General features: G+C 36.5%; 1 protein-coding gene across 6 annotated transcripts in view; it reads right to left on the bottom strand.

The window, feature by feature from the left end:
- Window positions 1-25,000, bottom strand: part of LOC136831575 (unconventional myosin-Ie-like) — a 142,145-nt gene that overhangs the window by 99,118 nt on the left and 18,027 nt on the right. For 4 of the 6 annotated variants that reach the window (XM_067092174.1, XM_067092175.1, XM_067092176.1 and 1 more), the window contains exon 2: window positions 23,501-23,916. In XM_067092174.1, coding sequence (XP_066948275.1) covers window positions 23,501-23,623 — 123 coding nt within the window. In that variant the 5' untranslated portion in view covers window positions 23,624-23,916. Of the gene's footprint in view, window positions 1-23,500; window positions 23,917-24,632; window positions 24,758-25,000 lie in introns of those variants that run through there. The other 2 variants (XM_067092178.1, XM_067092173.1) reach the window with 2 other exon arrangements.

The raw sequence follows: 25,000 nt of genomic DNA on the forward strand, positions 1-25,000 counted from the left end.
ATCTGATGGGGAAATTATACCTCCCGTTCATAGTTATTAGTGTAGTTCCTTGATTCTGGGGCAACCTTACTTTTAGAGAGAGAGAGAGAGAGAGAGAGAGAGAGAGAGAGAGAGAGAGAGAGAGTGGAGAGAGAGAGAGAGAGAGAGAGAATTCTGGTGGACTTTGAAGATATTCTTAAACATTTTGGAGAGAAAGAGAGAGAGAGAGAGAGAGAGAGAGAGAGAGAGAGAGAGAGAGAGAGAGTCTTAATTCCGGCGGACTTGAAAGATTTCCTGAAAATATTTCATAGATTTTAAATTGAAAAGAGAGCGACAAAGGCCAAGCACTGGGACCTATGAGGTCATTCAGTGCGGAAAGTCTGAGAGGTGTAACAGGAGGAAAACCCCGCAGTTGCACTGAAGCAATTGTTAGAGAGAGTGGAAAGTCAGATGGAAGAAAGAGAATATGAACGGAGGTACAGTAAAAGGAATGAAAGAGGTTGCACCTAGGGGCCGAGGGAACGTTGCAAAGAACTTTAAGTAATGCCTACAGTACACCACGCGAGGTGCACTGACGTCACCTCACGTGGCGCACTGCATGTTACTTAAAAAAAGTAATAAAGTGAAGAAATAAAACTGGGTAAATGAAGAGTTATGGAAGCCATCTCAAGCCTTACACCAAAATCGCCTTTAAAATGAAATCCATACACAAATATGGAGTCTAGTCACATTATGCAATACTTAGCAATCTCAGGCATCACAAACCTTTATGACAAGTTCAAAAGAACTTGCAAGGCCTGGAATCCACACTTTTACCACCGTAAGGAGCAATGTGGGTTATTCATGCTAAGCAAGATGGCGTGCTCTAAAAACGAAAGTTAAAAATCTACGCCTGACTGAACGAGCAAACAATCTAAATCATGCATTAGATGACGGTGAATCTATCAGACATTTTTTGCAATATGCTTGCATGTTGACGTGACTTAGGTTTTTTGGCAATACCGCTTCAAATCGGAATGTAAAACTGAATACATTCTCTTTCACATATTGCAGAAACGCGGCATTCAGCCATATAATTCGACAGATATTCGTGAACTGTCTCAAATTATGCGTGGGTGAGTTTTCTCGTTAAATCTTCGTGTTCTTCAGATCAAAAGAAGAAAAAGAGATAGCAGAAATGTGTGATAATGTAAGATAATCATTATTATTCAAAAGATAAACCATTATTCAGATGGAACAAGCCTCCAGATGCCACTGACTTGAAATTCAAGGTTCTAAAGATTATTATTATTATTATTATTATTATTATTATTATTATTATTATTATTATTATTATTCAGAAGATAAACCTCTATTCATGTGGAACAAGTCTAAAGGGGCCAATGACTTGAAATTCAAGCTTCTAAAGATTATCATTATTATTATTACTATTATTATATTATTATTATTATTATTATTATATTATTATTATTCAGAGGATAAGCCGCTATTCATATGTAACAAGCCCACAGGGGCCACTGACTTGAAAGTCAAGCTTCCAAAGAATATTATGGTGTTCAATTGAAAGAAGTTGCAGAAATTAATAAGAAATACAGAAACAAGAGATCATTTAAATGAAATGAAAATAAAAATCAATATATTAACCAACAATAATCCTAAATTTTGTTACCATTTGCTTCATGAAATAGTTCAAGTTATCAGGGATGACAATTATTGTAATTAATGACTAAAAATTAACACTTTAAACGAAATATAATGGAGTTAACTAGGCAAATTAATAAAAATTAATTTTGTGAAAATATACCCCTTTGATCTACAGTCTCTCTCTCTCTCTCTCTCGCCAAATTTGTTCACAATCTCTCTCCCCACCCTTCGTTTGATTTCATCTCTCTCTCTCTCTCTCTCTCTCTCAAATTTTTCATAATCTTTCTCTCCATTTTAATTCATTTATGAACATCCTCTCTCTCTCTCGTCAAATTTGTTCACAATCTCCCCCCTCCCTCGTTTGATTTCATCTCTCTCTCTCTCTCTCTCTCTCTCTCTCTCTCTCTCTCTCTCTCTCTCTCTCTCAAATCTTTCTCTCCATTTTAATTCTCTTATAAACATTTTCATCATCTTTTCCCCATTTTAATTCATTTATAAACATCCTCTCTCTCTCTTTCTCTCTCTCTCTCGTCAAATTTATTCACAATCTCTCTCTCCCCCTTCGTTTGATCTCTCTCTCTCTCTCTCTCTCTCTCTCTCTCTCTCTCTCTCTCTCTCTCTCTCTCTCTCTCCTTAACGATGTCATGGCCCTGCTGGAGCAACTGCAATTTATCATTTCAATCAATCAATCAATCAATTGCAGCTCTTCAGTTGCCTCATAAGGCCCTTTTGGGAGCAAGAAGGACATACCCACAAGCATCAGTTAAATTAGATTCTACGCTGCATCCTCTTAAGAGTCTGAGAGACCACGGAAAATTTGCTTTTCCTTGGTACAGTCATTCGTGTGTTTTCGTTTGAGGGGATGACATATACATGAGAACACAGACACGGCTGTTTACTTGTTTATTTGCTGTGCTTGTAACATGCAAATGCACAGGCAATATATTTTTTTTCATGGTGTACAATAATATCATAATCTGGGTGACTTCCGTTGCGCTCGCTCTCTCTCTCTCTCTCTCTCTCTCTCTCTCTCTCTCTCTCTCTCTCTCTCTCTCTCTCAAACATACATACATACATACATACACACACACACTCATACACACATATAGCAACTGTATAAAGATTTAAAATATTTCTTTCGACTATAATGCAACATTCTGAAACACAAAATAACTGGTAAATAAAATGTTTTGCAAGCATTGCAAACATTTATGGAGATTCTCGTGACAGAATGCAACTGATTTTAACCAAATTCGACAATCTCGCCAAATCATGACGCTTTTCTCTGAGAAAAATAACATTAACTAATAGCATTAGATAAATCATATTAATCTAAGCTTATAATAAAAAGTTACACCAATGTTATAATCTCACCAAATTATGTCGATTTTCTGTACGAAAAACACCAATAAATATTAAAACGAGATAAGTTTATGTTAATCCACGCTTACAATAAGAAGTTACACATCTCTCCCTACCCCAGAGATAAGCCAAAACAAGTACAGAGTGTAACAGAAACAAGTAACAAATATCCCTCTTTCCCCCAGAGATAAGCCGAAAATAAGTACGTAAGAGTGACACGCGAATACCAAACATATGCACGTACTCTCTCCCAGAATGACAGTCATGTGTGCCTACTACTGCATACATTATGCAACTAACAGGCCTGGTATACCCGAGTACATCAGCACTAGCTCCCAAAACGGGATCTGGGAAATGACTTATCACTGCAAAAACATTCCGCGAAGCCTTGGCGTGATGCAGAGGAATTCTGTGACTGGGACGTAATTGTATAATTTTGGATAAATATTTGCTGAAGGCACAAGCATAAAGTATTTTTGAAGTGCAATAATACTCTGTAGAGGAACTGGCAAATACAGCTGTTGAAGACATTATTATTATTATTATTATTATTATTATTATTATTATTATTATTATTATTAATGCTCTAAGTTAAGATATAGAGAAACTGACAAATACAGCTGTTAAAGACATTATTATTATTATTATTATTATACAACTGTTGAAGACATTATTATTATTATTATTATTATTATTATTATTATTATTATTATTATTATTATACAACTACAACTGTTAAAGACATTATTATTATTATTATTATTACTATAAAATATTCTTGAAGTGCAATAATACTCTAAGTTAACATATACAGAAAGTGTGATAGCGGATGCAAATATATAGCAAATTAGCCAGTAAAGTTCCCTTCTATAAAATATTCATAGTCTGTAAAGTTCCCTTCTATAAAATATTTATAGTCAGTAAATTTCCCACTATAAAATATTTATAAATTCTGTCAAGTTCGCTTCTGTAAAATATAAATTCTGTAAAGTTCCCTTCTATACAATACTTATAGTCTCTGACCATTCTGTGAAATATTTACAAAGTCGAAGTTACCTTCTATAAAACATTAATAAATGCGAAGCATAAAACAAATTGCAACTGTAAGGCTGAATTACCCAATTATAACAAACACATATGTTAAACGCATACGAACATAAAATATTCTTGAAGTGTCAAAAAAAAAGCAATAAACTTTTCAAATTAAAACACTGATAAATGTGACAGCAGACGAATATATATAAGCCCCTTCTATAATATATTCAAAAATGTAAAATACATACATATATATATATATATATATATATATATATATATATATATATATATATATATATATATATATATATATATATATATATATATATATATATAAAAACAAACTGCATTATGCAAAGCGTTATCTGAACCCCACTCAGTAACCACCACCAACGTACGCTGCTTTGAAGAACCATTAAAGAAGTACACATTTTAAAAGCTGTCAAATCTTTCTTCTTATGTTACATTTACAGAAACCCTTCCTACGAACACGAGACATAACAACGCAACGCAAAATAACGCAGAAGAGAATAACAGAGGTAAACATAAATAAAATATATTAAGAGGAAGAGAGAACTACACACTTTAAAAGCTGTCAAATCTTTCTTCTTCTGTTACGTTTACATAAACCATTCCTACGAACAAGAGAGACAAAAAAAAAAAAAAACACGTAAAAGAACGCAGAAGAGAATAACAGAGATAAATAAAAACAAAAAACTGAGAAAGAAAGGAAGGAGACAGAACTACACATTTTTAAAGGCTGTCAGATCATTCTTCTCTTGTTAAATTTCCATAAAACATTCCTACGAGAAGAGAATAAGAGAGATAGATAAACACGAATAAATAAATAAATGAAGAAAGGGAGAGAGAAAGGAGGAAAGAAAGAGAGAGAGAGGAAGATAGGGAGAGACATAAACCATTCCTAAGAACACGAGACAAAAAGAAAAAAAATACGCAAAAGAATGCAGAAATGAATAACAAACACAAATAAAGGAAGGAGAGAGAGAGAGAGAGAGAGAGAGAGAGAGAGAGAGAGAGAGAGAGAGAGAAACATGTGTTGCATGTGGGCACTACTTCTTCTTCTGTGCCACAACCGAGAAATTATGACTCATGCCCACCAGTCACATAGTCACACATACCCAGGACTACAATTTAACCATTAAGAGGGTTTTCAGCTGGTGCCCACAAGGATAATGCTGGTAAGGGCATACCTTCTTTGTGTCCAAGGTTTGTTTATGCCCAGGGGTTGTTTATGCCCAGGGGTTGTTTATGCCCAGGGGTTGTTTATGACCAGAGGTTCTTTATGCCCAGGATTTATGCCCAGTTGTTGTTCAAGCCCCAGGGTTGCTTATGAGCAGGGTTGTTTATGCCCAAAGAGGTTGTTTATAGGCAGGGGTTGTTTATGACCAGGGGTTTTTATGCCCAGAGGTTGTTTAATGCCCAGGGGTTGTTTAAGCCCAGGGGTTGTTTATGCCCAGGGGTTGTTCATGCCCAGAGGTTGTTTATGCCCAGAGGTTGTTTAGAGGTTGTTCATGCCCAGAGGTTGTTATGCCCAGGGGTTGTTTAAGCCCATGGATTATGAAATGGGGTTGTTTATTCCCAGAGATTGTGTATGCCCAGAGGTTGTTTTATGCCCAGGGGTTGTTTAAGCTCAGGGGTTGTTTAAGTTAAGGGGATTGTTTAAGCCCAGGGGTTGTTTAAGCCCAGGAGTTGTTTAAGCCCAGGGGTTGTTTAAGCTCAGGGGCTTGTTTAAGCCCAGGGGTTGTTCATACCCAGAGGGTTTTTATGCCCAGGGGTTGGGTATTGTGGGGGTTGATATTCACAGTTCAAATATGGAATTTCACTGATAAAATGTGGTGCTATAAGAACTCAATTATTAATCTTATAATGTAAAAAACACACATCACAAAATGAATTGATGTTAAACACAGGCTCGTGGAGCAGTGGTTATCAGTCTTGCCACATCTACAAATCACGGGATCGATCACGAACGAGGGAAGGAACGACTTAGGCAAGTTTTCCTAAAAACAAATTGTATATTATTATATAATTATATATTTATATATACACATATATATACATACACACATATTAAACATATATATACATATATATATCTACAAGCAATTTCTAGACATGGGGGGAGGGGTTCCCAACGGAAAAATCCCAAAGGTCATTGACAAATTCAAAAACTGCTGAATCATATAGCCAGCCAATGCACAATGACTATACTGTACAATCAACGGATAGGCAACACCAGACCAGCCAAAGTTGGTTTCAAGTTATTTGAGCAGAGATACAGTACACGATAGACTTAGGTTACAGAACCTTGAAATTTGCAACTCCATGACTGTGCAATAAGTTCCCACTCGAAATCAGGGGGAATGAAAAGATCTGAATCTTTTCAAGGAAAACTGGAGACTTTTTAGTTTTCTGTAAAAGAGAACTATTAGCCTAATATGGCTATTTCTCTGTCTGTCCGCACTTTTTCTGTCCGCCCTCATATCCTAAAAACTACTGAGGCTAGACGGCTGCAAATTGGTATGTGGATCATCCACCCTCCAATCAGCAAGCATACTAAATTGCAGCCCTCTGGCCTCAGTAGTTTTGATTTTATTCAAGGTTAAAGTTAGCCACGATCGTGCGTCTGGTACCTTTTAAGACGCCAACAACACAGGCCACCACCAGGCTGAGGCTGAAAGTTTCATGGGCCGAGGCTGAAAGTTTCATGGGCCGAGGCTGAGAGTTTCACGCGCCGAGGCTGAGAGTTCCACGATCCGTGACTGAGAGTTTTTTTACACCATTATACGCTGTAAAGAAAACTCGATCGCGCCGAAGAAACTTCGGCGCATTTCTTACTCGCTTTTAGTTGCTGAGTGTCATGACAGTGTAGATTTAACCATTAATATGGGATATGCCGTAGGCCTATAAATCTCTGCACTATTGTGGTTATGACATGAATTTGCGGGTGTTAAAATAAAACTGTAAACCCACCAATAATCGTAAAAGTATTTTGTAATAAGCAAACCAATAATCATTATACGAGTAAAATTATATATATAATATAAGGAATATATATATATGATATATATATATATATGTAGTATATATATATATATATATATATATATATATATATATATATATATATATATATATATATATATATATATATATACATATATATATATATATATATCAACAAATATATATATATATACATATATCTACAAACGCTATTACAAGGCGAGCCTAGTAATCTCTCATATCTTGCGTATCTTGACAATCGTATATTATATCATTATCTTAACATCCACCTTCCGTACAACAAACATCCCTTGATTACTGAAAACCCCTAAACAAACAACGAAAAAAAAAAAACAAATTTCAACAGCCATTGACAACAAACAGAAAAATAATTAAAATCCACAACCTGACCTATTATGAAACTTGAATACAAGCCTAATAAAATTAATAATTTAAATAGGACCGATGGACCGTAACACAAAGAAAAACAAATAACAAATAAAAACAAGTACAATTCAGCCAGGAGCAACTGAACACCAAGGGGACTTAGAGGGATCGCTTGTAATCACAATCATTAGCGAGAGAAATTGGCCACTCCCCTAAATATGAGACCGTGAGCATTCATTCAGAGAGAGAGAGAGAGAGAGAGAGAGAGAGAGAGAGAGAGAGAGAGAGTTTTAAAAATCATGTAAACTATTGGTTAAATCAAATGCTTACCCTTTGGGGGAGAGAGAGAGAGAGAGAGAGAGAGAGAGAGAGAGAGAGAGAGAGAGAGAGAGAGAGAGAGAGAATAACCTAAACTATTGCTTAGTTAAATCAAATGCTCACTCTTGAGAGAGAGAGAGAGAGAGAGAGAGAGAGAGAGAGAGAGAGAGAGAGAGAATAACCTAAAATTGCTTAGTTAAACCAAATGCTCACTCTGGGGGAGAGAGAGAGAGAGAGAGAGAGAAAGAGAGAGAGAGAGAGAGAGAGAGAGAGAGAGAGAGAGAGAGAAATTAAAAAAATAATCTAAACCTTACTCGATTGTATCAAAATGCTTACTCTTGGAGAGAGAGAGAGAGAGAGAGAGAGAGAGAGAGAGAGAGAGAGAGAGAGAGAGAGAGAGAGAGAGAGAGAGATCAAAGCCACTGTAGCAACATTATCAGTGCGAATCGAAAGTATATTCTTTGACTATCCAAATCTGAGAGAGAGAGAGAGAGAGAGAGAGAGAGAGAGAGAGAGAGAGAGAGAGAGAGAGAGAGAGAGAGAGAATATCAATCCTTTCCCCTTCTTATCAGCACGTGATCTGCACGCAACAGGACAACAACAGAACCAATGAATTATTACCACTCGATCTTTATCTACAGAGGAAGTCCACGGGTCAAGGAGAGGAGCAGGAATGAAACCAGGGTTATTGGCACTCTCTGGTGGCACTCTGAATATCAGAATGGCGTGCTACGCTTCAATAAGGGAGCAAGCAAATAGAGACAGCCTTCGTTATGACGATGATATAGATGATATGAGTGATAAGGAGGATTTTTTTCGGTAATTGAGAATTTTTGAGATTTCTGAATGAATTTGCATATAATTAGTTATACATGTAGTATAGTGGAAGCTTATGAAAAATGCATGTTATAAGTAGTTGAGAGAGAGAGAGAGAGAGAGAGAGAGAGAGAGAGAGAGAGAGAGAGAGAGATTCTAAAACATAACTAATCACTTGGTTGAATCAAATCCTCATCCCTGGGGAGAGAGAGAGAGAGAGAGAGAGAGAGAGAGAGAGAGAGAGAGAGAGAGAGAGAGAGAGAGAGAGAGAGAGAGAGAGAGAGAGAGAAAATAAAAAATAATCTAAACTATTGCTTAGTTGAAACAAATGCTCACTCTAAGAGAGAGAGAGAGAGAGAGAGAGAGAGAGAATTAAAAATAATCTAAACTATTGCTTGGTTGAATCAAATGCTCACTCTGAGAGAGAGAGAAAATAAAAAATTATCTAAACTATTGCTTGGTTGAACCAAATGTTCAATCTTAGAGAGAGAGAGAGAGAGAGAGAGAGAGAGAGAGAGAGAGAGAGAGAGAGAGAGAGAGAGAGACTATACTCTATATACTGAAGAGAGGAACATCATATAAATGTTTCACCCCCGAGGCCTCTTCCTGGGGAAAACGCTGCCTATTTCATGGCCTAAAGACGAACAACTGTCTCCACTGCCGCGTCTTCTGCTAATACATTTTTTCTATTTTTTTAATTTATTAATTTCTTTTTTTCTTTTTTAATAAGTGGGATCTCTTGTTTCTGTGTTTCCCTTGACCTCGTCTTACTTCTTCCTAATGAACACCATAATATTCTTTGGAAGCTTCAATTTCAAAACAATGGCCCCTGTGGTGGGTTTGTTCCATATGAATAGGGTTCATCTTCTGAGTAATAATAATAATAATAATAATAATAATAATATTATTATTCTTTGGAAGCTTGAATTTCAAGTCAGTGGCCCCTTTGGTGGGCTTGTTCTATATGAATATGGTTTCATTTCTGAATAATAATAATAATAATTAATAATAATAATAATAATAATAATAATAATAATAATAATAATAATATTCTCTGGAAGCTTGAATTTCTAGTCAGTGGCCCTGTGGTGGGCTTGTTCCATATGAATAGGTTTCATCTACTGAATAATAATAATAATAATAATAATAATAATAATAATAATAATAATAATAATATTCTTTGAAGCTTGAATTTCAAAACAATGGCCCTGGGCTTGTTCCATATGAGTAGGTTTCATCTACTGAATAATAATAATAATAATAATAATAATAATAATAATAATAATAATAATAATAATAATAATAATATTATTCTTTGGAACCTTGAATTTCAAGTCAGTGGCCCCTGTGGTGGGCTTGTTCCATACGAATAGGTTTCATCTACTGAATAATAATAATAATAATAATAATAATAATAATAATAATAATAATAATAGTAACCTCGGTGCAGACGGACTTCAGGTTTTAGATGTAAACAACCGACGTCATATTATGAATTCTGGATATTTTTAAGACGTAAAGAAGGAAGCCCACTTCTTGGGAAGGCACCTCAGACAGACCGACGTATGGTGTGTCTGTGATAGTCATTAGTCTTATGTTGTCTGTTAAGTCTGATAAAAAAAAAAAGTTTTTGTCTTTGGTATTTCCTTAATAATACGTTTGCTTGGTTTTGGCTGGTTTGTTTATATAATATATATATATATATATATATATATATATATATATATATATATATATATATATATATATATATATATTATCTAAGATAGATTTTGGGGATCATTTTTTTTCTTCAAGAGTTAGATGTTGATTTTTTAAGTGATAGATTAGGAATTCTCTTCTCTCTCTCTCTCTCTCTCTCGTGTAAAATATCTCTTACTCATATAAATAAAATTAGTATGGTTCTCTTAGCTGTAATACAAGATCACAGAAACACGAGTAAACTATAGTCAGTCTCTCTCTCTCTCTCTCTCTCTCTCTCTCTCTCTCTCTCTCTCTCTCTCTCTCTCTCTCTCTCAAACCACAACTATTTCTTGCTTTTATAATCATTTAGCGTGGTTCTCTCTCTCTCTCTCTCTCTCTCTCTCTCTCTCTCTCTCTCTGAAATACGAACCAAAGAAGCACGAATAATCATTCTTCCACTTCCCGTTCATCAAAGAAGATGCAAGATCCTAGGTCCTACCAGAAGACGAGAAAAAGCAGTAGGATCCTGATCCCAGATCCTATTAGAAGACTAGAAAAAGCAATAGGATCCAGATCCCAGATCCTATTAGAAGACTAGAAAAAGCAATAGGATCCCGATCCTAGATCCTATTAGAAGACTAGAAAAAGCAATAGGATCCCGATCCTAGATCCTATTAGAAGAAGCAATAGGATCCCGATCCTAGATCCGATTAGATGACGAGAAGAAGCAATAGGATCCCGATCCTAGATCCTATTAGAAGACGAGAAAAAACAATAGGCTCCAGATCCTAGGTCCTACCAGAAAGTGACAAGAAGCAATAGGATCCTGACCCCAGAACCTATTAGGAGACGAGAAAAGCAATAGGATCCTGATTCAAGATCCTATTAAAGATGAGAAAAAGCAATAGGATCCAGATCCTAGGTCCTATTAGAAGACGAGAATAAATAATAGGATCCAGATCCTAGGTCCTACAAGAAAACAAGAAGCAATAGGAATCTGATCCCAGACCCTGTTAGAAGACGAGAAAAGCAACAGGATCCTGATTCCGGATCCTATTAAAGACGAGAAAAAGCAATAGGATCCAGATCCTAGGTCATAACAGAAGACAAGAAGCAATAGGATCCTGCTCCCAAATCCTATTAGAAGACAAGAAAACACAATATGATCCAGATCCTAGGTCATACCAGAAAACGACAAGAAGCAATAGGAATCTGATCCCAGATCCTATTAGAAGACAAGAAAAAGCAATAGGATCCTGACCCTAGATCCTATTAGAAGACAAGAAAAAGCAATAGGATCCTGACCCTAGATCCTATTAGAAGACGACACAAACACCATTACCCACAGGACCACAGCAATGTGGGATGATGCTCCACAGTCTGTTTATGCTGCGAAAAATGACACTTCCTGGTGACATCCAAGTCTGGCAACTGACGTCAAAGTCAACATCGTTTCCACTTAATTTATTATCCTGTTTCGTACTACACCAACACTAATCCTAAAGGACTCTAGCTCCTTCGAAGGACCCCCTGATCCTTGGGGGGGACCTCACCCCAATCCTACTCCCATCCCTAATCCTATGTAGAAGTTCTTAAGTAAGGATATCTTTCTCTCCCCTCTCCTCCTATCCAGCTCCCGAAATCCTACGAGGACCTCAGCTCCTTGGAAGGACCCAGGGTCCTTGGGAGGACCTCACCCCAATCCTATGTAGAAGTCCTTAACTAAGGATATCCTCCCCTCTCTCCTAATATCCAGCTCCCGAAATCCTACGAGTACCTCAGCTTCTTGGAAGACCCATGATCCTTGGAAGGACCTCACCCCAATACTACTACCACCCCCAGTCCTATGTAGAAGTTCTTAAGTAATGATATCTTTCCCTCCCCTCTCCTTCTACCAAGCTCCCGAAATCCTACGAGGATCTCAGCTCCTTGGAAGGACGCCCCTAGATCCTTGGAAGGACCTCACCTCAATCATAACCCCCTCCCCAATCCTACGAAGAAATCCTTAACTAGGGATATCTTTCCCTCCCCTCTCCCCTACTCCCCAGCTCCCGAAATCCTACGAGGACCCAAGCCTCTTGAAGGATCTCACCCCAGTCACCCTGAATCCTATGAAGAAGTCCTTAACTATAAGGATATCTTTCCCTCTCTTCTCCCCAGCTCCCTAAATCCTACGAATTCCTTGATCCCATATGGGTCAGCTACTCACAACAGCCACAAACGGGTGTCGGATTACAGAGCCTCGAATCTCCAACTCCCCTCTCTCTCTCTCTCCTTAAAACTACAATCAACTCCATCATCTTCACTTGAGGTTAATTGGTCGAGATTCGCTCCTGGGAACTCCTCCCTGTGGCATTGTTGATTTCTGGGTATCTCTCTCAGCTGATTCAGAGGGCTTAATGAATGCCAAGGTCACGGCGGTTTAGACAGCCTACCCCTGATTTCCATTTTATTGGGGGGAGGGGGGGACATAGCACCTTCAGGAGTAAGAGGCCTATTGCCACAGGGCGTAATCGGTCGTTAAAACAGGGAGTAAGTGGAGAGCTTTCTTACCTTCTGAGACAAGAAGCCCTCTGCTCTGGGGAATAACTAATGGCCTTGAAAAACAAGATACTACAATAGCTATGATTAATTAGGCCTAGAATCTAGAGGCAATAATGATATTTCATATATCTGTCAGTTTCTTGGGGAGGCGTGTCCCCTTCTGGAAAAAGAAGCCTTCTGCTCTGAGGAATAACTAATGGCCTTGAAAAACAGGATACTACAATAGCTAGAATCAATTAAACCTAGAATCTAGAGCAAATAATGATACTTCAAATATCTGTCAATTTCTGGAAGAGGTTTGTCTCTTTCTGAGACAAGAAGCCTTCTGCTCTGAGGAGTAACTGATTACCTTAAAACAAACTGGACAATACAATAGGTAGAATTGATTAACTTTAGAATCTAAGTAATCTGGCTTCAGACACTCATTATCATGCAAGCAGTCAGCAGATGCTGCCTTTATGATAATCTACGAAATTGCATAAATTGCATACCTAGATAATACATTAATCACTAATGACGGAAATCTAGGGAATATCGATATTTCAATAATAACTAATGAAATTGCGTACTCAGATGATATATTTATGAAGCGAGTACGTATAAGAAAATGTAATAACGCAAATCTAAGGATAATGTTCAATACTTCAATAATACCTAATAAACGTACGCGGGAAGATTCTGAATGATTTTGAATAAAAGAAAAAGAGAATTGAAAGAGGCAACAACCTTTGTAAACCCAATTTTTAGGACATAAAATATTGCCTATTGCGTTAATATGCATCAACTTTTAATTAGATACACACTTACTCAGTAACATCAAGTTCCGTAACACTGAATGACAGCTCGGGGTGACGGAATAATAGTTGGAGAGGTTGAACAGCAAGAGAGAAGAAAGGAAAGGGGAATAGAGGTAAACTGATGGCTAAAACAAAGTGGGCGCAGCTAGGGACCCTAGAGAACGCCGCAAAAAATCCTTCAATAATGCGTACAGTGCACTACGTGAGGTGCACTTGTAGCATTACCCCTCTATGGGGGAGGGGAAAGGGGGTAGAGTAGTAGTTTTATGCAGCTGGGGTATGAGTCACTCAGCTAAGAGGGTCCACTTCGTTAACTTGATTCTGAACTATTTACCATCAAAGTCCACGTCATGAGAGGAATCGTGTCCCTCTCTCTCTCTCTCTCTCTCTCTCTCTTTCATACTATATACTCTCTATCTCTCTCTCCCCTGATCCCCTGATACTATAAACACACACACACAAATTCTCTCTCTCTCTCTCTCTCTCCTGATTTCCTAGACCTTCCACGAGGTTATTTTAACAACCTGGATTCTCTCTCTCTCTCTCTCATCTTCTGATATTCTGGACTTTCCACGAGGTCTTTCTGTTTTCCTGGACGCTCTCTCTCTCTCTCTCTCTCTCTCTCTCTCTCTCTCTCTCTCTCTCTCTCTCTCTCTCTCTCTCTCTCCTGGACTTTTCACAAAAGCTTTTTGATTATACATATCCTGGGGACACACTCCCTCCGTCTCTCATATCCTGGACTTTCCACAATGACTATTCTTTATCATCCTGTACTGACTCTCTCTCTCTCTCTCTCTCTCTCTCTCTCCACATAAGCTGCTTATTTATACATATCCTGGACTCTCACAAATGATTTATAATAAAACAACGCCCAAAGTAAAAGTGAAGTCAATCGCCCTACAATGACTTACCTGGGTATGACCTGGGTATGGCCATTAACCCAACCCGCCCACAAGACAATAGCAGACGCTACGCCCATAATACGCCCTACACAACTGCGCCCACGCCAGGACATATTAGGACACAGAGGTAGACTGTGTTGGGCAAAGGAAATCTGATAACTCTTGCTTAGCTACAGAGAACGTGGATAAATCAAGAGAGAGAGGGGACAAGGGAATAAATAAGGAATAAAAGATAAAAAGTGGAAAGATTGAGAATATCAGATGATGATGAAATGAAATCTGATGAGACTCAGCAGAGGTACAGAGGACACGGATAAATCAAGAGACAGAGGGAAAAGGAATAAATAAGGAATGAATGATAAAAGTGGAAATACTGAGAAACTTTATTTGTTTTAGCCTAAATACCATCATCAAACTTGCACATATTATTATTATTATTAATAATATAGGCTAATTATTAACTTTAGGCTGTAACTGGATGTAACCGTGAACTGTAAAAAATTATAATTATTACTAACATTATTTGCGAGTGAAATATAAGCGTTGGGCCAAAGGCCAACCTCTGGGACCTATGAGGTCATTCAGCGCCGAAAGGGAAATTGAGAGCAAGAAGGTATTAAAGGAAAACCACCCAGTTGCACTATGAATCAATTGCTAGAAGGTGGAAAGTAAGACGGAAAAAAGAGAATATGAACGGAGGTACAGTTAAAGGAATGAAAAGGGTCGCAGCTTGTGGCCGAAGGGACGCTGCAAAGAACCTCAGGTAATGCCTACAGTGCACCGTGAAAGGCGCACTGACGGTACTAACTCGCGGGTTATAATGAGCTGTTTTATGTCAACTACAACCCACAACACCTCGCAGAGAATTACGGGGTTATTAATTCACAACCTGCGGAGAAGGAACGCGAATAAAGCAACGAGCCATCACCCAAATGAGCGCCACAACAAATAATCAAACACTCATGGCCGGATCGCCTAGCGTGATGAGAATGCAGAACGATAAATCTCTACAAGGGATGATTGGCAGGCTTTAAAAGTATCGTCAGGTAGCCCTGGGGGGAGGAGGAGGAGGAGGAGGAGGAGGAGGAGGAGGAGGAGGAGGAGGAGGAGGAGGAGGAGGAGGAGGAGGAGGACGTCGTTTATGGCACACGTTAACCAACACCCATTGCGGAACTGTCGCTTCGACTTTCCGAGCGAGGTGTTTCCGCCCCACCATCCGGGGTGAGGGGGTAGAGGGTGAGGGAGAGGAGGGAAGGGGGGAGGGAGTCCTTGACAATTGATGACGTAAGGGGGGGAGAGGCGGGATGGGGGGGGAAGGGGGAAGGGGGTGAAGGAAGAGTGGCAGGCAAAAGGTCAATCGCTTTATATCTAAATATAAACGGGCCATCCATCGATTGCGATCTGGGCGTGGCTTTTTCCTCTTTACTCTTTTTTTTTTTTTATTAAAGCGCTACCTACATTCTATATACATTCTATATAGCCTATATAGAATATATATACTATATATATGCACAATACATGTATAATAATATATGCTATATATCTAAAACTATAAAGTATATATTTTTACACTTTTTATAATTGGTCGACCAGTTTCCTCAATTATTATTATTATCATTATTATTATTATTATTATTATTATTATCATTATTATATATTCAGAAGATAAACCCCTATTCATACAGAACAAGCCCCCACAGGGCCCACTGACCTCAAATTCAAGGTTCCAAAGAATATTATTATTATTATTATTATTATTATTATTATTATTATTATTATTATTATTATTCAGATGAACCCTATTCATATCGAACAAGCCCCCACAGGGAGGCAATGACTTGAAATTCAAGGTTCAAAAAGAATATTACAGCGTTCACTTGAAAGAAGTAAAAGAAAGTAACAGAAAATACAGAAAGAAGAGATCAGTTATTAGATAAGAATAAAATAAATTAAATGGAGATAATATTTTAATAAAAACTAATATCTCCCACACAGGTAAACATAATCTAGATATAAACACTTGGTTAAATTTCCAAGTGAAATCCCTAATAATGATATAAAAAAAAATTAGGCTTCAGTGCCAAGAACTGGAGCACTGCCAGCCATTCTGCGCTAGAAATAATATAGAACATAGAATTTAGACCAAAGACCAAGCGCTGGGACCTAGGAAAACCTCGCAGTTGCACCATGAATCAACTGTTAGGAGAGGGTGGAAAGTAGGATGGAAGAGAGAGAATATGAACGGAGGTGCAGTAAAAGGAATGAATGGGGTTGCAGACAGGTTTTCGAGAAATAGATTAAATGAGTTTCGAATACATCCCTAATAATTACATAACTGTAATTACACATGGAATGACCGTCAATTTTAAAACGTTTTTATTTTTTGTTCACATGGGCTCAGAATCAATTTTTTTTTTCACTTTTACTCAAATAAAATTTTAAAAAAACGATGTAAAAAAAAGGCATAGGATTCAAAATAATGTTATGAACAGCTGGAGTCACTTTAAAATCAAATTTCCTTCTTATTACTGTGTATGTTATAAAACACACACACACACACACACACACACACACACACACATATATATATATATATATATATATATATATATATATATATATATATATATATATATATATATATATATATATATATATATTTACATATATATATATATACATATTTATATATATATATATATATATATATATATATATATATATATATATATATATATATATATATATATATATATATATGTATATATATATATAAATCGATTAACTACTACCCTGAGAGCATTACTAGTACACCATAATAAAAAATATCCCATTACAGACTAAAAAAAAAAAAAAAAAAATCCCATTCATATTGATGAAAGGTTGAAGGCATTATTATACTTCTCGCGAAGGTAAATAACTGATCATCTTCTCCCGAGAAGAAGATGTCTCCAACGGCAGCTATTTGAAGCACGAAGGTCATGGTCAAGGTCACGAAGTGACTGACCTCGGTGTCAAGTAAAATGGCTTTAATATTGGAGTTTGTGTACCAGATATGATGTTTCTATCTCGTGGTATAAGAGATTTCACCAAGGTTAAGTTCTGTACATGTTACGGAATTTGGATCAGTGGTAATAATAATAATAATAATAATAATAATAAGACACTCAATTAAGACAAAACAGTAGCCACAACTATAAATGATTGTCAAGTCAATATTACCACGAAATCTACAAAGAATACAGAAAGCACTACACAATTTATTCCATTACAGATTACTTTATACTCAAAGTTTCTGTGAATCTACAGACTCCTTTATAACAAGTTTGTGGTATCCCATTTCAAACTCCTTTCTAATGAGTTTTTGGTATCCCATTTCAAACTCCTTCTAATGAGTTTTTGTATCCCATTTCAAACTCCTTTCTAATAAGTTTGTGGTATCCCATTTCAAACTCCTTCTAATGAGTTTTTGGTATCCCATTTCAAACTCCTTTATAATAAGTTTTTGGTATCCCATTTCAAACTCCTTTCTAATGAGTTTTTGGTATCCCATTTCAAACTCCTTCTAATGAGTTTTTGTATCCCATTTCAAACTCCTTTCTAATAAGTTTGTGGTATCCCATTTCAAACTCCTTCTAATAAGTTTTTGTATCCCATTTCAAACTCCTTTATAATAAGTTTTTGGTATCCCATTTCAAACTCCTTCTAATGAGTTTTTGGTATCCCATTTCAAACTCCTTTCTTATAAGTTTGTGGTATCCCATTTCAAACTCCTTTATAATAAGTTTTTGGTATCCCATTTCAAACTCCTTTCTAATAAGTTTTTGGTATCCCATTTCAAACTCCTTCTAATGAGTTTTTGGTATCCCATTTCAAACTCCTTTCTAATGAGTTTTTGGTATCCCATTTCAAACTCCTTTCTTATAAGTTTGTGGTATCCCATTTCAAACCCCTTTCTAATAAGTTTTTGGTATCCCATTTCAAACTCCTTTACAATGAGTTTTTGGTATCCCAATTCAAACACCTTTATAATAAGCTTTTGTGCATCTACACACCCCCCAAATTGAATACAAGCTAAATACCTATTGAAATGAAGCTTTGAAGACTAAAATAATCGCAATGAATTGAGAAAATGAGTCTTCTTGACCAGCCTAGTTAAAAAAAATGTCACCTTTCTTTCAAGAGAAGAAAAAAAAACCATTTACTACCAATAAATATGCATAATTAGACTACATGCCCTTGTCCTACTTATCAAAAGCAGTATTCCACATTCACTTTTAATTCCATTGTTCCTACAGACTCCACGCTATTGTGTTTACCTATTAAGTAATATTTAACCCAAGACAATGCTAGGTTGAGAGCATAGTGTTATACAAAGACAGTGGATTTTTCTCGAGTACTTAACAGAAATTACGTATAATTCAAGCCTAACAGATGACCTTGTTTTCATTTTTTATGAAAAGTCAAGATGAATTTTCAATTTTTAATAAAATGACGTATATATTCCTAGTTTATGTATTTTATTCTGTAATAAATACGTATTTATAAGATTCCCTCAACCACGTGAAGCTTCCAAAATAGACTTCCAAATTAGTATAGGATATAGATGGACTATACAGAACTCAGGCCAAATGCCAAGAGCTGGGGCCTATGAGGTCATTCAGCGCTGAAACGGAAATTGACAGTAAAGACGTTTAAAAGGTGTAACAGGAGAAAAACCACAAAGCAGTTGCACTATGAATGAATTGTTAGGAGAGAGTGGAAAGTAAGATGGAAGAAAGAGAATATGAAAGGAGGTACAGTAAAAGGAATAAGAGGGGTTGCAGTTAGGGGCCGAAGGGACGCTGCAAAGAACCTTTAGTAATGCCTAAATTGCGCCGCAAGAGGTGTACTGATGGCATTCACCCCCTACGGGAGTGGGGCTGGTATAGGAACAAATAAATTAGTTATTATTAAGCAAAAAATCATTCAAAATTCTTTTGCTGTTCTATAAACAACTTCAATAAACGCTGGCAGGACCCAAATTAATAACGCGACGAGAAACAACAACAAATTAATAACCCGAAGAGAAACAACAAAAAATTAATAACCCGAAAAGAAACAAATTAATAACCCGAAGAGAAACAACAAAAAATTAATAACCCGAAAAGAAACAAATTAATAACCCGAAAAGAAACAACAATTTAATAACCCGAAAAGAAACAAATTAATAACCCGATAAAACAACAAAAATTAGGGATTCATAAGCAAAAAATAATGATAAATTCTTTTGCTGATCTATAAACAACTTCAACAATCTACCGGGACCCAAATAAACAAACCGAAAACCTAAGAAGCCAAAATACACCTGATTCAAGACCTACACCTTCAGGAGAAAAAGCTAAACCATTTTATCACCCGCGAGATGAGGCGTTACCGAAACTCAGTTAGGATGCGTCCATCTCTGGACAAAAAGGTCACGTCACGTACGCTTCTGTCACGAGAAATGTCAGCGCTGATTTGCCGCGTCCGTGCAAATGCCACGAGCTCCGTGCATTCTCCGTTCCTCTCTCTCTCTCTCTCTCTCTGTCCTATTACAGGTTTACATGTGAGTGTGGGGTTTTATGGTTGTGACAGTCTCTCTCTCTCTCTCTCTCTCTCTCTCTCTCACTCAGGGGTGTCCTATTACAGGTTTACATGTGAATGTAGGAATTTTTGGATGTGACAAGTCTCTCTCTCTCTCTCTCTGGGGTGTCCTACTGCATCTTTACAGGTGAGAGTGGGTTTTTAAATTGCCACAAGTCTCTCTCTCTCTCTCTCTCTCTCTCTCTCACACACACACACACTTTGGTGAAAGTAATGTTAAGTCTGCTATCCATACCTTTGTGATTTTAAAGACATTTTTAAAAGTAAACATGAAGACATCTGAACGGAATCTGTCATTTAGATAGACATGGATTTGATTTGATCAGGCTTATGGAATATAAGCTAGCTATATATATATATATATATATATATATATATATATATATATATATATATATATATATATATATATATATATATATAGGCCTATATATATATATATATATATATATATATATATATATATATATATATATATATCTTCTTCTTCTTTTAACGTGCTTTTATTCCCATTTTTGTATGGGGTAAGCACGATGCCTTCTTTTGAAGGACTTTTGATTTGGCTTTGGGGTAGACCTGTGGTCTCGATCGGCTGCCCTGCCTGACATCGCTTAGACCCCGGTACGTATGTTTCATGTATCATACCCGACCCAACGCCCTTTCTTCCCAGCAGCGAGAAGTTATTGCGCGGGTATGGCGAGAGTTCGAGACGTGTGAGATGTTTGTTATGTTTTTAGAAGGTGTTGTAGTGGCTTTGTTTAGTGTGTGTATTTAGTCTGTAACACCCATTTGCTTTTTAAGCAAACCTATCCGTTGATTACATATATAATCCCGGGATGTCTACACGGATAGCAAAGTGTCTGCCCTCTCTGACCAGTCGGCTGCGGGTTTGAACCCGCGCCACAGACCTCTACGAAGTCCGAAGCTGCTGCTGTAAACGACTGAGCCACCGAGGCTCTATATATATATATATATATATATATATATATATATATATATATATATATATATATATATATACATATATATATATATATATATATATATATATATATATATATATATGTATATATATATATATATATATATATATATATATATATATATATATATATATATATATATATAGCCTATATAGAATTTAGGCCAAAAGCTAGCGTTGGGACCTACGAGGTCACCCAGCGCTGAAGCGGAAATTAACAGTAGAAAGGTTTGAAAGGTTGCAATATGAAATAGTTTTCAGGATAGGTTGATAGCAAGATAGAAGGGAGAATATAAATGGAGGTGCAGCAAAAGGAACGAAAGGGGTTGCAGCCAGGGGGCCGAAGAGACGCTGCAAAGAACCTTTAGTAATGCTTACAGTGCACCGCGTGAGATGCACTGACGGCACTACCGATCTTATTAGGAGTACTTATTTTGAATCAGTAAACTAGTAATTTCAGTTACGGATTTGTTATTTATTTCCCTGAGAGAGAGAGAGAGAGAGAGAGAGAGAGAGAGAGAGAGAGAGAGAGAGAGAGAGAGAGAGAGAGAGAGAGATACACAAAGCAACCATAAAAACATCACGTATCAACCTACGGAGATCATTACAATTCTATACACAAGTGTGAACACGTGTCAAGAGTACAACCACATACAACAATTTATCTATCACACGTACGAATCACCTGTCAATACACGTGCTAGCAAACCTTGTCTACAAGAGAAGGAATTAATTCAAGGAATGTCAACACTTACTGTATCACAGAATAGAATATAAACGATATGGAATTTAAGCCAAAGGCCGAACGCTGGGACTCACGAGGTCATTCAGCGCTGAAACGGAAACTGACAGTAAGTAGGTTTGTTTAAAGGTGTGACAGGAAGAAAATCCTCGCAGTTGCACTGTGAAAAAATTGTTAAGAGAGGGTTGACGAAAGTAAGATGGAAGAGAGAGAATATGAACGGAGGTACGGTAAAAGGTTTGAAAGGGGTTATAGCAGCTAGGGGGCCGTGGAAGGGACGCTGCGAAGAACACAATTACCGTACCATAAACAATGTATATTGTGGTGACAATTATATTGGAGTGATGTTTCTCATAAGCAGAGAACAATGTGAATCTCGACCTTGGCATATAGCCTAGTAGGCTAAGGTTGATACCTTGGGATGAGGAATGAGGTAATGGACGGGAACACCTGTCAACCTCTCAACCGACAGAAAGACAGCGGTCCTAAAATGGAAAACTGCAGTATCTGCAAAATTTTCGAAATTGAGACATGCCACCTATTGGGCTCGTGAAACACAAAATACACAAGTTACTGCAGTTTCAGAATGATTCTTCTCCAATGCTTTCCACGAGTATTTGGGGGTCCCATTTGCAGTATCTGCAAAATCAGTAGTAAGGCCAGGGAAAACTGCAGTACCTACCATTTTTCTCAGCTTTGTCTTTCTGCAGATACTACAGTCTTCCATTTCAGGGCAGAATGGCGCTCTCAATAAGTTTACGACAAAACAGGTAAACTGTCTCACGATATTTCTGAGAATCATTTACGAAATACAACAAATTTTTCAAGTAATTTTGTATTTTTCCTAACATACAAACCTGAAGTTCTTTACAGAGGAATTAGTTCCTGTGTAAAGAGCGAAGGCATTTGTGTAGGGACAAATAAGCAATTATGGGTAAGTGGAAAAAGGTAAATTACATTCTAAGGAAAGGAAAGGTTAACAACACCACCAGATGGGGGCATATTTTCGTGAGGGCACGAATAAAGATATGTATGAGAGGGATAATCTGATTGATATGCAAGAAATTTAAGAGGAACTGAATGTGCTAATGAACTAATGTACAGCTTTTGCTGTGGAGTAGGTGAGAGAGAGAGAGAGAGAGAGAGAGAGAGAGAGAGAGAGAGAGAGAGAGAGAGAGAGAGAGAGAGAGAGAGAGAAGCATCAGCTCCAGTTTCTAACAAGAAATCTAAGCAACAAACATTGAAACTAAACTCAACAAACATTGAAACTAAACTCGCGTGTCTACTAAACAGAATATACGTCATCTCGCCAAGCACAAAGAGAGAGAGAGAGAGAGAGAGAGAGAGAGAGAGAGAGAGAGAGAGAGAGAGAGAGAGAGAGAGAGAGAGAGAGCAGCATCAGCTCCAATTTAAAAAAAAAATTATGTAGCATTATTAAAACTAAAAAAAAAAAGTACTACACAAAAATACATCATCTCTAAACAAATAAATATCATCTCTCAAAATAAATATATTAAACAAATAAACAAGTATATATATATATATATATATATATATATATATATATATATATATATATATATATATATATATATATATATATATAATAAAATATAAATAAAATAAAAATCCAAAACTGACATCCGCCACTGACCTGTTTCCTCGAATCCTCGATCACGGGGACATTGTTATTGTGGTTGACCCCCCCTTTCTTGGCCCGGCCCCCCTGCTGCTGGGGGGTGGAGGAGGGGGGGGCCTCCTTCTTGAAGAACCGCATGCTTTTACTGTGCCTGTGGCGTCGGTGACGACGCTGGTCGTCCTCAGACTATGAGAGAGAGAGAGAGAGCGAAAGCACTTTTGAAGGATGACTGACACACACAAAGCACAAGTTAGGACTTATCACTTGTATTTCAGGTTCATGATAAAGATTGAATATAACGATTTACACGTTCAGTAATTCTTAATAATCTTTATTTTTTCGAGGGTGACACTCAAGTGGAGATTCTTCGCTCACAATCACAAGCGTACGTATGCTTTAAGTTCATGGTAAAGAATGAATGATGTCACGATCTGAAATTCAGGAACTTTGAATTAACTTAACTTCTGAAGGATTACACACAAGTTAGGATTTTCACTTACAATTATAAGTACATCTGATGGATTACACACAAGTTGGGATTTTCACTTACAATTCTATTTCAAGCTCATAGAAATTAGTGAATATAATGGTCTACAATTTCAGTAAATTTTAATAATCTTTAACTTTGAAGGATTACACACAAGTTAGGATTCTTCACTTGCAATTATAAGTATATCTTAAGTTCATGGCAAATAAGTGAGTATAATGGTCTCCAATTTCAGCACATTTTAATAATCTTTAACTATGAAGAATTACATAAAAGTCAGGATTCTTCACTTCCAATTATAAGTATATCTTTTTAAGTTCATGGCAAATAAGTGAATATAATGTCTACAATTTCAGTACCTTTTAATAATCTTTATTTTTGAATAATTACACACGTTAAGATTTTCACTTACAATTATAAGCATCTGGACTAAAAGTGCAATTCAAGTTCATGGCAAAAGTGTGAATATAGCGGTATACAATTTCAACAACTTACAATAACCTTTTCTCACATAAATGTCAAAGTCTAAAAATGCATTGTCGAATTAACAATAAAAGTAATCTAAGTTCAGCAGTTCAAGTTATTTTCTGAATTTAACCTTCACTTCTTGGCTTTTAACATTCAACATCAACATTCCAGCTAACATTTTAAAATACTCACTATGACTACGAACACATTTTAAGTTCTGATAGAATCTGCATTTTCACTTTTTAAAAGATTTTCTCTTAAATTATTACAGTCAGAGTATTGCGGTAGTTTATTTAGTTATATTCGAATATCTTGCTCTGGAATGTGAGAAATTATCGAGAAATGTAGGTGTTATGTTAATAAACATTTTCACTTTTTATGTGATGTATTGAAGAATTTGATTTTAAAAATACAGGGAGTGTGTGTGTGTGTGTGTGTGTGTGTGTGTGTGTGTATATATATATATATATATATATATATATATATATATATATATATATATATATATATATTATATATTATATAAGCATTAAGCTACAAACGTCCTTTAATATCCAATT

The sequence above is a fragment of the Macrobrachium rosenbergii genome, chromosome 48, assembly GCF_040412425.1.
Source record: "Macrobrachium rosenbergii isolate ZJJX-2024 chromosome 48, ASM4041242v1, whole genome shotgun sequence".
In the NCBI taxonomy this organism is placed as follows: domain Eukaryota; kingdom Metazoa; phylum Arthropoda; class Malacostraca; order Decapoda; family Palaemonidae; genus Macrobrachium; species Macrobrachium rosenbergii.